The sequence below is a fragment of the Setaria viridis genome, chromosome 5 (genome assembly GCF_005286985.2).
Source record: "Setaria viridis chromosome 5, Setaria_viridis_v4.0, whole genome shotgun sequence".
Classification (NCBI taxonomy): Eukaryota; Viridiplantae; Streptophyta; class Magnoliopsida; order Poales; family Poaceae; genus Setaria; species Setaria viridis.
The window spans coordinates 26,151,664-26,165,304 of record NC_048267.2 but is presented as its reverse complement, the minus strand read 5'-3'; the positions used below and the strand labels follow the sequence as shown (position 1 = coordinate 26,165,304).

The 13,641-nt window shown below is 43.1% G+C and overlaps 2 protein-coding genes across 4 annotated transcripts; both read right to left on the bottom strand.

The window, feature by feature from the left end:
* Positions 1-1,366: 1,366 nt before the first annotated feature.
* On the bottom strand, positions 1,367-5,705 carry LOC117854874 (uncharacterized). The gene is made up of 4 exons (XM_034737132.2): positions 5,402-5,705; positions 4,594-5,302; positions 2,319-2,681; positions 1,367-1,970 (listed from the first exon to the last, which is right to left on the bottom strand). The coding sequence occupies exons 1-4, from the start codon at positions 5,518-5,520 to the stop codon at positions 1,848-1,850; spliced, it is 1,314 nt and encodes a 437-aa protein (XP_034593023.1). The 5' UTR covers positions 5,521-5,705; the 3' UTR covers positions 1,367-1,847.
* Positions 5,706-6,806: 1,101 nt separating this feature from the next.
* On the bottom strand, positions 6,807-12,957 carry LOC117854801 (receptor like protein kinase S.2). 3 transcript variants are annotated; one of them, XM_072293585.1, is made up of 14 exons: positions 12,656-12,957; positions 12,482-12,560; positions 12,046-12,374; positions 11,697-11,952; positions 11,388-11,613; positions 11,163-11,313; positions 10,775-11,065; positions 10,421-10,682; positions 8,793-9,027; positions 8,561-8,711; positions 8,261-8,452; positions 7,669-7,722; positions 7,209-7,311; positions 6,807-7,089 (listed from the first exon to the last, which is right to left on the bottom strand). In XM_072293585.1, the coding sequence occupies exons 3-14, from the start codon at positions 12,355-12,357 to the stop codon at positions 7,067-7,069; spliced, it is 2,256 nt and encodes a 751-aa protein (XP_072149686.1). In that variant the 5' UTR covers positions 12,358-12,374; positions 12,482-12,560; positions 12,656-12,957; the 3' UTR covers positions 6,807-7,066. The 3 variants fall into 3 exon arrangements, with proteins under 3 accessions (XP_072149686.1, XP_034592944.1, XP_034592943.1); XM_034737053.2 differs by having other exon boundaries at positions 7,669-7,727; positions 12,636-12,798; XM_034737052.2 differs by having other exon boundaries at positions 12,636-12,798.
* Positions 12,958-13,641: the final 684 nt, after the last annotated feature.

Below are 13,641 nucleotides of genomic sequence, written 5' to 3'. Positions count from 1 at the left end.
GGTGTTTGATGTTTTTAATTTTTATGAGAATTTATCTCTTTTTTCTAGCTTGTCTCGTGGAAGCTAATGCAGAGTCTCCAATAGAAAAAAATGAGACTACATTGCTACAAAACTATTACCATAAGCTACCTCTCGTTTGTTAAATATTCGAACGCAATACTTATGTGTATATACTTAATATCTTCATCCAATTGTGATAGATTTTAGTTAGTAATTACTCTATAATATTTTCATCCATATTTATAATCTTTAACTTTTCACTTTGCATCGCAGGTATGCGCTTGAATTTGTTTAATGAACCTTAAGTTTGAGATACAATTTTAGCATAGAAATCTATATTCTCATCACTTTATAAATGGTGACACACATCATACATATGGACCTTAATTATTATATCGTATACCAATAGTGAAAGATATACACGATTTAGGATCATATATTGCTGTATATTTTTAATTAAGGCTATTTGATTCAAACGTAGGGTTACCTCATGTTATTTTTAATAATGGCATGTGTGGCTAATATAGATGGAAATTTAAGAGGTCATTTTAAGTTTTTAAAGTAATAGTGGTAGGCAATTCAGTTGCAAATTAGGGGGTTATTTTAAATATTATTTATAATGGCATAAGTGGGTAATTTGGATGAAGATTAGGGGGTTAGTTTAGTTTATTTTATATGACGGCAGAGGTGGGTAATTTATATATATATTTAGGGGGTTAAGGCTATTTTCATAATGGCATAGGTGGGTAATTTTTTAGAAAACATAATAGATCCAATGGCTATGATGATTTAAATATATCGATTAATGGTCGGATGTTTTGTTTTTTTTGAGAATTACTAGGATTTCTCTCTTTTTCTAGAGTATCCACCAAGGAATCCTAGGTGGCTTCATCTGAAAGCTTCAAAAGGAGCCTCCAATTAGTAATAGTAAGATTTATACGTCTTGGATACTACGAAAAGAGCCACATATACGTTTAATGTGTAGAACCTGTAACTGTTGTTAATATGTCCAAAGGGGACCAAAACCGACGGTGATAGGCAGTTCTGCATTAGGGTCTTGCCCCATGCCAGCAGGCAGTAGCGGCCTCCTTTGCTGTGAGCTTCTCCGTCGTCACATTGTGCTTCCAGCGGTTGAGCTCGTCACGAGATGACATGAGATCGGAGCTCGCAAGAGAAGAGAGATGATGGAAATGAAAATGAGCGGAGTAGAGCGGAGATGAGAAGCACCTGTGTGCGCTGCGAACAGATAAGAATGCGGTTACAGTGGGTCCCTCACTTGCGGAAAGAAAAAAAATTGCATTCTTTGCCTTGCTAGGTAGCGTTGAACTGGATCCCGATGCAAATGCATGTGGTGACACCACAATCCTTTCGTGCGTGCACAATTCTTCATCTTTAGTGCTCATGCGAGCTTCTGTCCTATGTACAAAATTCCTCCATTATATGTTGGTAACCAAGTGCCAACAATGTACATATGGACCACCTTTTCTCTTCTAGTTTTTTTTTAAGCGGCGGTACTTACCACTAACCATGCATCATACAACCTAAAACCTCAGTGTGCCATCATCTGCAACTTCGCTTGTCACGTTAGGGCAACACACAGGGTTTCCTTACTTGCTAACCACAATCTAATATAACCTTTTCTAGTTAACCACCCATGCCAACCCGTCGTACCACGTCGTCCGGTACGTTTAATTTTACCCCTTCAAAGTCCAACGTTGACTGATGTGGGCTCAATGCGGATGGGAGCGAGCACGCGCGCATGGCGATGGCTGAACCGGTCGCTTCACAGCCAACCTGTGGCGGAAGAACCGAGGTGGCAGGGGCTTACGTGGCGGGCCTGCTGCTGACTAGGCCGCGGCCACGAGCGGTGCCGGGGCGGCGCAGGAGGATGAGGAGGGGGACGAGGTCGCGTCGTGCACGGTCTTGGTCATCGTCTCGTGGAACAGCGCCTCGTTCCAGCAGTCGCCGTCCTGCCATGATCACAAAGACACCGAGTCAACCAACAGTTACGTGCTGATTTGTCTCAAGAAGATCGAAATGAGCAGCCAGGATGGCGTGTGTAGTTTGTCCGTTTACAGCAGAAGAGCTTTATTTGGACCCATTCCTTCCTATACATGGAGCAAATAATATATAATTCCTGAATTCTAAATCAGGCCAAACTCAATCCAGAGATGTCATGCATGCTGACTTTTTCTTGTTTTACTTAGTTTCTTTCGCAAAGATGGCACGGCACGTAAACGAGAAGATTAGTTGAGTGGGATGCAATGCAAGAAGAGAGTAATTAACAATGTCATCAGCATGAGCTAATGAGGCTTTACCGTGATGTGCAGCTTGATGTTGGCGCGGGCCTTGAGCGGCGCCTGCGGCGAGTAGGTGTCGGCGTCGACGGAGAGCACGCTGACGCCGCTCATCCACCGGAGGCACTCGAGGACGTGCAGCACCAGGTCCACGATGTCGCACTCCACCATCACCATCACCACCAGGCTGATCACCTGCCGGTCGCCCGATGCCGCCCTGCTTATATGGACCTTGGCCCTCCGGTGGTGCGCCGCCACGGCGGTGGCGCCCTCGCGGGGGACGTACCTCTCCAGCCTGGCGTTCTTCTCCTCCAGCTCCGACACCTGCGCCTCCAGCGTCTTCAGGAAGCTCGCCGCGTTGATCAGCACCGTCGTCTTGTCCTTCTGCGATAGATGCAACGTATATATGTTACACGGTGGTTTAACAAATTTTATTTTTTTAAAAAAAATGTCATGGCTAATATTTATATTAGAAAGATTGTAAAGGAAAGAATATTGCTGTGATCCTGCTATAGTGGTGAATTTAAATGTTTCTAAAGTAAAGTTAGCATTCAATTTCTCCATTGGAACTACGTCGGAAGCTGCGTATCACCTTTATCCTTTAGCACTTCCTGATTAGTGGGACTTCATTCACCGGGTGGCTTATCCTAACCTAACCTGCTGTCCTCTCGGCTGATTAGGACAGCTCGGTCAAGCATGTTGCTAATTAATATCCTCCAGTTCTACTTCTATGCAGGCGACAGGTTGTTTCGGGGCAACCACTGGAAGCTGTAAAGTAATGTAGATGGTGATGTGGCTTTTGTTCTCCTTCCAATAACCCAATACTCCTTAACAACCTGTTTAGGCTTTTGGACCTTTTTGTGGTTGTTGCTTGTGCCTCGGGCACCAACTATTGTCAAGTTGCGTATTCGTGGGCCACAGTAGTAGACATCCTTCCAATCGCCTTCCTCGGCTGATGTCTTCCTTGGAAAGAAGAAAACTATGGACCAGCTAACATGCTTGACTTTCTAAGTCCTACTTTGCAACTCAGCAAATATTTTATTGTTATCATCCTCTAAGAAAAATTGCTATAAGAAAATTATTTGATCTTCTTATATATATAAAAAGATAAACATGCATATCACTTTTATTCTAATAGATGCTATAGCGATATTCTTTAACAAAAGAATTCTTTTCTATTTATGTATGTTATGCCTTTGGCTGCGTATTCTGATGCAGTACAGAAAGACAGCACCATGCATTGACCAAAAGTAGTGTCATTTGTTAGCAGCAACTTAAACAATTTTGCTGAAAGCTTCCACCAGCTCCTGCGATTTATTAATACATAATCCTAGGATAGCCCTGTTTGTCTCCGTCACAATTAGCTCCGATCCACAAGTGTACTTCCTCTTGGAAGCTTCCATGCATTGTATTGGACCTTTTCCGCTTGTGCAACTAGGGACCATTTATCTTAAGAATCTATTCTAGGGCGCTTCTAAACACCTTCCTCTGCCAATGTCCTTTCCAAAAGATTGCTACCCATCGCAAGGCTGGACATAGTGGCAAGACTTCCATCCTTCCAAGTCACCTTTGAAAAAAGACCAGAGGATCGGATCTATTCTCTGCCTCATAAAAGCAACAGGTCTTGGCACAACTTTCTTGGGGTCCCTTTCAGACCATCCTATCGTAAATTGACAACCTAGAATTTCATATTTTCGTCCGTGTGACTATGTTCTAGGTTAGACTGTCTCTACAATAGCGCAGGTCAAGTTGTTGCAACGGATCTATATATATATCCATGTAAAGATAAACAACAAATAATGTCAAATGCATTGCTTAATCTTTTTTCAGCAAACTTGATCGGTGATATCATTTGTTGTTTAATCTCACACATTAAGATTATATTGTCCTATATTAATCTTATATGAATATTACAGTTTTATAACAAACAAGACCATTTTTTTTTTTTGCATTGGACCTTAGAGTTTATATAGCAAACACCATTTATCAATAAATCTGAATGCCAACTAGTTGAAGGTGTGTAAATGTATGTCCAGACCACCCAAGTTCGAGTTCTTATCGAGACGAGTTAGATATATCTTCTTTTTAATGGCGACACATTTAGCTCCTCCTAGGTTGGTTTTTTTTTATGATCAACAAGTGAAAGGTGGAAACTAAACTTGCACCAAAGGATGGTGATCATGCCATGCAGATAGTGTTCATGGAAAGATAAACTGGTACTCCTAATTAATAACAATGTAACAACCAAGGAGATTTGAATGAAGAATGAATGGATGCATATTGCACAGTTGCATACCTTGGAACAAGGTGGGAGGAGGGACCTCAGTGTGAGGAAACTGTCGTTGAGCTTCTCCCGCCTCTTCCTCTCCGACATCATGTGGTAGACCTGGCTGCTGTTATTGCTGCCGGCCGCCGCCCTGGTGTCCTCCTCCTGCTGCCGGCCGCCGCCGGCGGCGCTGCTCAGAGACGTCGTCCCCTCCGGCCCCACGGCGAGGCTGGTGCTCCTGACGGTCACGTTGCTTGCGTTGCCCCCGCACGGGCGCGGCTGCGCTACGGCGGCTAGGGCGGCCGTGGTGTCCTGGCTGAGCGGCGGCGACGAGGACTCGGAGGAGGATGGCGACGCCGAGGAGATGATGGCCACCATGGCCCGCATGAGCGCCTCGTCCTCGCCGCCGGCGAACGGGTCCTGCGTGGCGGCCGGCGCCTCGGAGTGGTGCGACGACGAGAAGATGCCCGCGGCGGCGGCGTCGAGAGAGAAGAAGGTCGACGAGGAGCCGCCGCTGTCGATGGAGAGGGAGCGCTTGGAGGACAGCGACGAGGACGAGTACACCGGCTGCTGCTGCTCTTGCTGGTGCATCAGGTGGTGGTTGTCGTCGTTCTCGGCGAAGAAGCTGGCCGTGTCCATGCCGTCCACCGCATTTCCGGTAGCGGAGCCGCCGGAGAGGTCGATGCCGGCGACGCCGAAGCACGCGGTGTCGTCGCCGGCGAGGAAGCTGGCAGCGCAGCTGCACAGATCACACCACATGAATGTTAATAACAGCGTGCGGTCAAGTTCCACTGAATGAGCCAAAAGAATGAAGCAGGCAGAGCACTAGTGCACGTACTCTGCTAGAGCTGGCCAGAAGGGGTCATGGTCGTGGAGGTCGGGAGAAGGGTGGAGGCCGGCGAGGTCGCCGTCCTGCAGCTGCTGCAGGTCCTGCAGGCAGGACCACACTTCATCCATGGATGACGGATCTCGACGGCCACCAGGAAATTAAATCGAAGCAAAGCAAAGAGATGGATGGTGGCGGAGCTAGCAGCTAGCTGGCGGGCCGGTGGCGGCGAGAGTGAGTTGGCGAGCAGCGAGGCAGCTGCTTTATACGCAGAGCGCGGAGGAAGAAGCCGATGCGATAGCAGGGGAGTTGGTGTGGACGTGCGGTTCTATTTGATTTTTCCAAAGGAAGAGGTGGCGGATGCAACAAGTGGCCCGTAAATAAAATTAGAGAGGGAGAAGAGACGTAGTAGGGTGGAATAGTCGCTGCGGGTTGCGGTCAAAGTCGCGGCGGGGGCATGCGCGGCGCGGGCGAAGCTGCAGCGAAGGCCGGTCAAATTCGGAGATCACGGTCAGTCCGTCGTACTCCCTGCCTCGGATCGCCCAGGCCAACGGTATAGCATAGCAGCCAGCGATCATAAACGACAAGGGTAGCCAGCATGGGCAGTAACATCTATCCGCAATTCATATGCAATAATCTTCCTGATTCCATGTGCGTACATGTTTTTTTTTCTAGAAAAATTGTTGATTCCACTTGTAGGCAGGTTTGGGTAGTTAAACAAGGCACACAAGATGGTGGACAAGCTATGACAAAAGTGGGGTCTTGCATAGTTACATGCAACAGAATTGGTCGTCAAGGATTTGTTTATTGTTGTACATTGGATGAGTTTTTGGCATGCCGAGGGGAGAATTCTGGGTCATTATTTGTCGCGTGCCCCGGGTACTCGGAACACGACCCGGTGTAATATGGGCAGTGCAGTGGGAAATTGTGGGTCATCAGTAGAGCAAATATGTCATGGACAGTTGGAGAAATGGTTGCCCTAGCTAACGCTTCCATCCTTCTAATATTTTTTCTTCAAGGGTTCATCCTTACATATAATATTGATACTCGTGTGTAGATATAATCCAACGTTTTCCAATCAAGTAAAGCGCAACCTTATAACATTTAGTCCGTTTTCTCCAGAACGAGTCGCCGTGCTAAGCGTCACAAATTAGGAAGCTGGCTGAAGAAATTGGACATAATTAGAGAGGGTTTTCTCAAGACATAGAAGAGCTTAACAATAATTAATTGGACATACTTATATATAGTGAGGGTTTTCTCAGGACATAGAAGAATTTAACAATATCTAATAATATAATTAATAAAGAACAATCACATACTTCCTTCATCCTAAATTACTATTCATTTTGACTTTTCTAGGTATATGCACCTTAGATATATACTATGTCTAAATACATAATAATAAGATGCATGTACGTAGAAAAACTAAAACGAATAATACTTTAGGATAATATTCTGGGACGGAGGGAGTAAGGTTATGTAAAAGGATCCCAATTTTCTCAACACTGAAGTTTAAGTTATTCATGTCAATCAGCATATGCATATTATGGCACATATATAAGGCTGTGAAAACAATAGTTGTGAAGATTGGCATTTGCTTGCTTGACACTTGACAGTCTAGAAACCAGCACGGGTACTTTTGGGTGTTCCTGCTGATGAAGACGCTCTGTACGTACGTCAAGTTTCTCGGCACCATGACTCTGCAGATTTTTGGAAACATAGGCAAGTTAAGTGAAGCCAACATACTCGTGTGTCCAGGCGATCCTGTTCAGCTACAATACGTCAATACTTCTTATAAGAAAGTAATACGTCAATATACCTGGACACAATCGAGGCCATGCCAAAAATAGGGCAACCAGTGCAACTAAGAGGGGCAACCAATATTTGAAGTGAGTGAACAATAACGAGGCCCTCCACGCCGTCTACATTCAGAAAGGAACATTTAAATTCTTTACGGATCCACACAAAATAGAGAATATATAGCAAAGATAGTCATTTGCTCTGCCGCGTACTTCTTTGCTCTCTGTGAGTTGATTTCCCATATGTATATGGAGTCCGCAGTAAAAATATTATTGTAGTGTTAAACACTCAACAATGCTTAGGAAAAAAATAATTATACCATGTGAGCTTACTGTTCTGATTATATCATACATTACTTTAATCAAGAATTTGTAATAGAGTGCAATTACACCACATAAGAGACACGCTAAGCTAAAGAAGGCTACTAAAATGCTAATCGGTGAACTAATCCCAAATATGAATATGATAAAGGAACTTACAAATTTGAATTCACTATGAACACAGCTATCATGGATGTCCTCTTCATGATTACTCTTTCCTCAAGAAAAAAAAGAATAACAATCGTATAAGACAGGTAAGTAGTAGTAGTGTGCACAAATTAATCAAATTAAAAGTATGCCATTCCAATACAGAAAGTGTATTAAATAATCCAACAAAGTATCTGAGATAAGAGTGCAGGCTAGTGAATTGATGCTTAAAAATCTAAATCATTATCATTTAGATATTTAATTGGTTCCAAAAAATATATATCAGGAAAATTGTACATACAATTATTAGAGCAAGAGAAAAACATGTCTGTATGTCCGGTTATCTAACTACTATTGAACATAGATAATTCGAACACTTGTAGGTAACCAACGCATACATTTATTTAAATTTGAACTATACCTTATCACTTGTAGTTCGAACATGAACATATTTTCACGCTAAATATATTTACTGAATCTTTTATTGTATACCTTTGTCCTAAAATAGCTAGCCACTAGCCCCTGACAGCTATCACCTTACAGACAGAAGGCAAATTGTGAAGAAAAGGATATCATCCACTGATGGAGCAGTGAGAATGTATACCTGACCTGCTGGCGAATTTTTAGCAGTACCAATGTTACTCAGTTCATTAACAATCTGGGCTATAGTAGGCCTTTTCGCTCGGTCATGGTCCACACATCTTAATGCAATTTCGATGCACGTCCTCACTTCCTGAGATGCATAGTACGACGACATTGTTGCTGCCTGCAGCCTCTTCCGCCAGTTTCCATGTACCTGCACAATTAAAATATAATGCAGAAAAAGGCATGCATATACAGCGGTGAGGTACAATAAATTATTTGTGCAAAAGAATGGTTTCCATGTATCGTTTCTTTTTCTTACAAGCTTAATAAATTCTTCTGGAGGTGTGTCTACACAATCAAAGTATCCCTTCGTTCCTGCCATCATTCGTATGATTATCACACCCAGACTGAAAACGTCAAACTTCGGACTGATTGTCTGTCTGTGGATGTATTCTGGTGGCATGTATCCGCTACATTAAATCAAATACAATATATATATTTGTGAAAAACGTAATATAAGTTGATTAATTAATTCTGAATCATTAACTTACCGTGTTCCTGTAACATTTTCGGATTGCGTTATATACGTTTCTACCGAATCAAAGAGTCTTGACAAACCAAAATCACCAATTTTTGGCATCATGTCTTTATCCAACAATATATTTTCAGGTTTTAAGTCCAGATGATAAATGGGATGATCTGATCCATTATGAAGGTAATGTAAACCCTCACAAATTCCTTTGATTATTTTGTAACATGTGTCCCAATCAAGTCTGCATGCCTCATCTACAGAAGTAAATAAAAAGCATGTTACCCAGAAGTAAAATGTAGGGATCAAGTGTTTCTATGGATAAATTTCAGCCAAATAACCCAACTATTTTTGAGGTACTGGGCGTCATCACCTTTAATTTTGTACTTCATTTATATGTTTGTACGATCAAGAGAATCTTATTTCGTATGCTGGATACCTCTCTATGAGAAACGTAGCACCATCTTCCAGTAGGTACTAGGGAGTTGTAAACAGGGACTAAATGGGGCACTTTTGCCCCTAAGAGCTCTTTTACGGTACACAATACTAGGCTATACTAATGTTCGAAAAGGACTAGTATAAAAACATCCGACAGTCAGGATTAATTGTATACTACTAAAACCTTCACATGTGGTATAGGTAGTATACATGAGTAGTATAGGTAGTATAAAAGTATTATGGTAAAAGAACAAAAATGGCATCATTATAATTTTATTTTTGACACTAGCATAAAGTTTAAAAGACCATTCCATTTGAAATATCATTTTTTACGATGTAATAATTACTAAATTATCTATAATAATGAACAAGTAGATCTTATATATACTTTATACTACTAAGTAGTAGTATTGTGTACTGTAAAAGAGCTCGGGAACATCATGCTGGCAACGGCCAAGCCGCCGGAGGAGTTCCTCGCATGGCCGCAACCCGTCAACCTATGCTTCTTGGTGATGACCTCCCATCGAGAGCCCACTGCGGCGACAGCAGCTCGTTCAACAACCTGCCCTTCTCCTCCCTGAGCACCCCGTGCTCCTAAGTCCTCACCGATGACAGTGCTAGCAGCAGAGCAGTGGTGGTGGTGGGCTGGCGGCCACTCCACTTCAACAGCTCAACGCTTTTGCCATCCTCCATGCGCGGACCATAGAACACATGCACTTTAATTTTTGGGGGCCCATGGACCTCCGCAGGGCAAATTTTAGCACTGACTAGGGATGAAAACGATCGGAAATGGTCGATAACGATATCATCTATATGAAAACGATTGCCGGTTGATCGGAAAGTTTGCCGGTTTCACTATTTAACTATTCAGAGTACTACTCCCATCAACCGGCAATCGTTAAATAAAAGAAATCCGAAAATTCAAATTTAAATACGGTAATGGTTGGAAACGATATCACCTGTACGCAAACGATTCGAAAACGTGCTGTGGTAAATGAGATTTTCGGTTTTCATAGGGAAAATTGCCATCCCTAGTCCCAACCCCTCTAACACAACAACTATCAGGGTCTCAGGGAAAAAGACAGGCCCATACATGAATTATTTTTATATATCCAAGGACGACTCAATTGATCATGCTTTCCAAATTTTGTAGCTGACAATGTTGCAGAAAACCTAATATAATCTAAGTCTAAGTAGAGAAAAAAACCATACCAGAAAGGTGCTTGTCAAGGCTTAGACCCTGCAAGTATTCCAGGCAAAGAGCTCTTTGTTCCACACTAGCAGCAACAAGTTTTCCATTGTACTCAACAAGTATTTGTGTTGTATGGTTGCAGTAGCCAACTAACCGTACAATATTTTTGTGTTGGACCTTCATAAGATTATTAAGCTCATTCTTAAATAATTGCCTGTCGCCAATCCACGCCATTGGGTGAAGCTTCTTGACAGCAACCTCTTCTCCATTGTCCAGTACTCCCTGTTGAAGATCTGTTGTTGTTATGGCACATGGATTCTTGTAATTAACGGTAGTGCCATTTGAAAAATAGAAGATGCAAGTAATAATTATACCTTATAAATAACTCCAAACCCACCACGCCCAACTATGTTCTGCATAGAAAAATTATTTGTAATACGCTCTAAGAACTCGAGTGTAAACTCCCTTGTCCTATAAAGCTGATCTATAGAAGACCCTTCAGCAATATAAATCTTATTCAGTTTATCTACAATTTCGGTTATTGTAGGCCTCATCACTCGGTCAGACTTCACACATTTTAACGCTATTTCGATGCATGCTCTAACTTCACGAGAAGCATATCTCCAACTTGTTTCTGGCACCCGCTTTGCCCAGAGTCCATGTACCTGCAGAATTGAAACATGATGCCAGCATTATTGCATGCCTATAGGTAAGACACAAACCAATATTAGTGAAAAATGATTACATAGGATTTTTCCTTACAAGCTGAATAAATTCTTCTGGAGGAGTATCTGCGTATTTGGAGTAACTCTCCTTTCCTGCCATTATTTGTATGATTATAACACCCAAACTGAATACATCGAACTTTGGTGAGATTTGCTGTTTATCGATGTATTCTGGTGGCATGTATACACTGCATGGTACAGAAAAACATATTTTACAAGAAGTTAATAATAAGTTGATCACTCCTGATGGTCGTTAACTTACCTTGTTTCCATATCTTCTGATATGTTGTTGGTTTCTAGTGAATCAAAGAGTGATAAACCAAAACCTCCAATCCGGGGGATCATGTGGTCATTCAGCAAAATGTTTGTTGGTTTTAAGTCCAGATGGTAAATAGGATGCTCGAGTCCCTTGTGAAGATACTGTAAACCCTCGCAAATTCCCCTAATTATTTTGTAACATATGTACCAATCAAGCCCACATGGTTCATCTGTACAAATAAACAGAAAGCATATTACCAATGTAAAGTTTAGAGATGACTATTTTTAAAAATGCGGAAAGTAGAGCCCATACTAGAAAGATGCTTGTCAAGGCTTTGTCCCTCCAAGTATTCAAAACATAGAGCTCTTTCTTCCACTCTAGCAGAAACATATTCTCCGTTGTGCTCAACAGGCACTTGTGCTACATGATGGCAGTAACCAACTAACCGGATGGTGTTCTGGTGTTGGATCCTCTTAAGTTTGTTGAACTCATTATTAAATTCTTCTTCGATCCCCGGTTTCAGATGAAGCTTCTTCACCGCAATGCATTTCCCATTGTCAAGTACTCCCTGTTAAACCGTCTTGTTAATATGGTACATGGGCTTGTAGCTAAATAGTGGTGGTGGTGTTTGAAATATAAAAGATAGAAGAAGCAATCATACCTTGTAAATCCCTCCATACCTACCACGATCAATTATGCGCTCTTCAGAAAAATCATTTGTGATACGGTTTAAGAACTCGAGTGTAAACGACTCCACTGGAAGCGGAACGGTATAATCGTACCCCGGATACGGGTACGGCAGTTCCAGCTTCTTTAATTCTGGCTTCTTTTCTGTTTTCTTATCATCTTTCTTCTCCTCAGACAGCGCGACGGTGATGATGTGCACCGTGAACCAGAGCTTTCGCATCTTGCACACGACATCGACAGGGTCGACGCAGCCGATGACCGTCATCTTCAGCGCCCGTGTGTCCATGGTCACGGAGTCGATACCTGAGGTTACGTTGCAGCGATTTGTTGTCGTCAACGAATTCACAAACGAAACTGGACAGAACTGGTGGATAACAGTGAAAACAGAAAGAGGGGAAGTGGTACCATACCAGAGAGGTTGGAGAGTGCTTTGAACGCCTTCTTCTTCTGCTTGTAGTCGGGCAGGTCCACTCCGAGCACAATCTTCTTCTGCAGGCGTCAGAGCACAAACATGATCAGCAACTGACGGAGCAACCAAAAAAAACTGCAAAATCAGTATTGCACCATGGTTGTTGCCATCAGACCGACGGGATAGATCCACGGGGGCAAATAGTGGGTCGAGTCGCGTGCTCTGCCTCGGCGATTGATTTCCGGCGGCGCCAAGTTGCGGGCGAGACCAACGCCGGCGAGCAAGGCGTAGCTGGGTGCGACTGGCGAGCGGCGGCGGCCCCACAGGGGCAGCCGGGAAGAGGAGATAGGGGCGACCTGGCTCCGCTGCTGGAGAGGCCACGCCGTAGTTGGGCGAGGATGCAGTGGAGCCGTGGAGGAGAGCGGAGCAGCCGAGCAGTCGCGGTGCCGCGGTGGGACAAAGCAGATGACTTTTCCACTTATGACTTAGGACAACTGACGACCGACAAAGGTCTATTAGGACAAGGAAATGGGTGTCGTCTAAGGGCAAGTACATTGGTGTCGTCTAATAGGCGATCTCATGCATTGACACGTAATCTTGAGACGATTCAACAGGCAACCCGTACAATGGGTTGTCCTGTAAGTTGTCTGGTAGTAGTATATAATTCCTTAATTTGTGCATAAGAAAAATAAAATATTATGAGTTGCATGGCAACAATAACTCGTACAATGGTTGTTAAGTTGTCTCGTAGTCCTACAATTTAGCTTATGAGGTGGTTGTTTCGCGAAGCAACGACCTCTTTCTCTCTCCTCGCTCTCTCTCCTCCACATCATCAAAAATCCAATGTGGCACTGCATGAGACGACCTATGAGACTGCTGACGTGTAGCAATGTACTTGTCCTAATAGGCGGTTTCATGTATTGACACGTAATCTTGAGATGATTTAACAGGCAACTTGTACAATGGATTGTCCTATAAGTTGTCTGGTAGTGGTATATAATTTCTTAATTTGTGCATAAGAAAAATAAAATATTATGAGTTGCATGGCAACAATAACTCGTACAATGGTTGTTAAGTTGTCTCGTAGTCCTACAATTTAGCTCATGAGGTGGTTGTTTCGCGAAGCAACGACCTCTTTCTCTCTCCTCGCTCTCTCTCCTC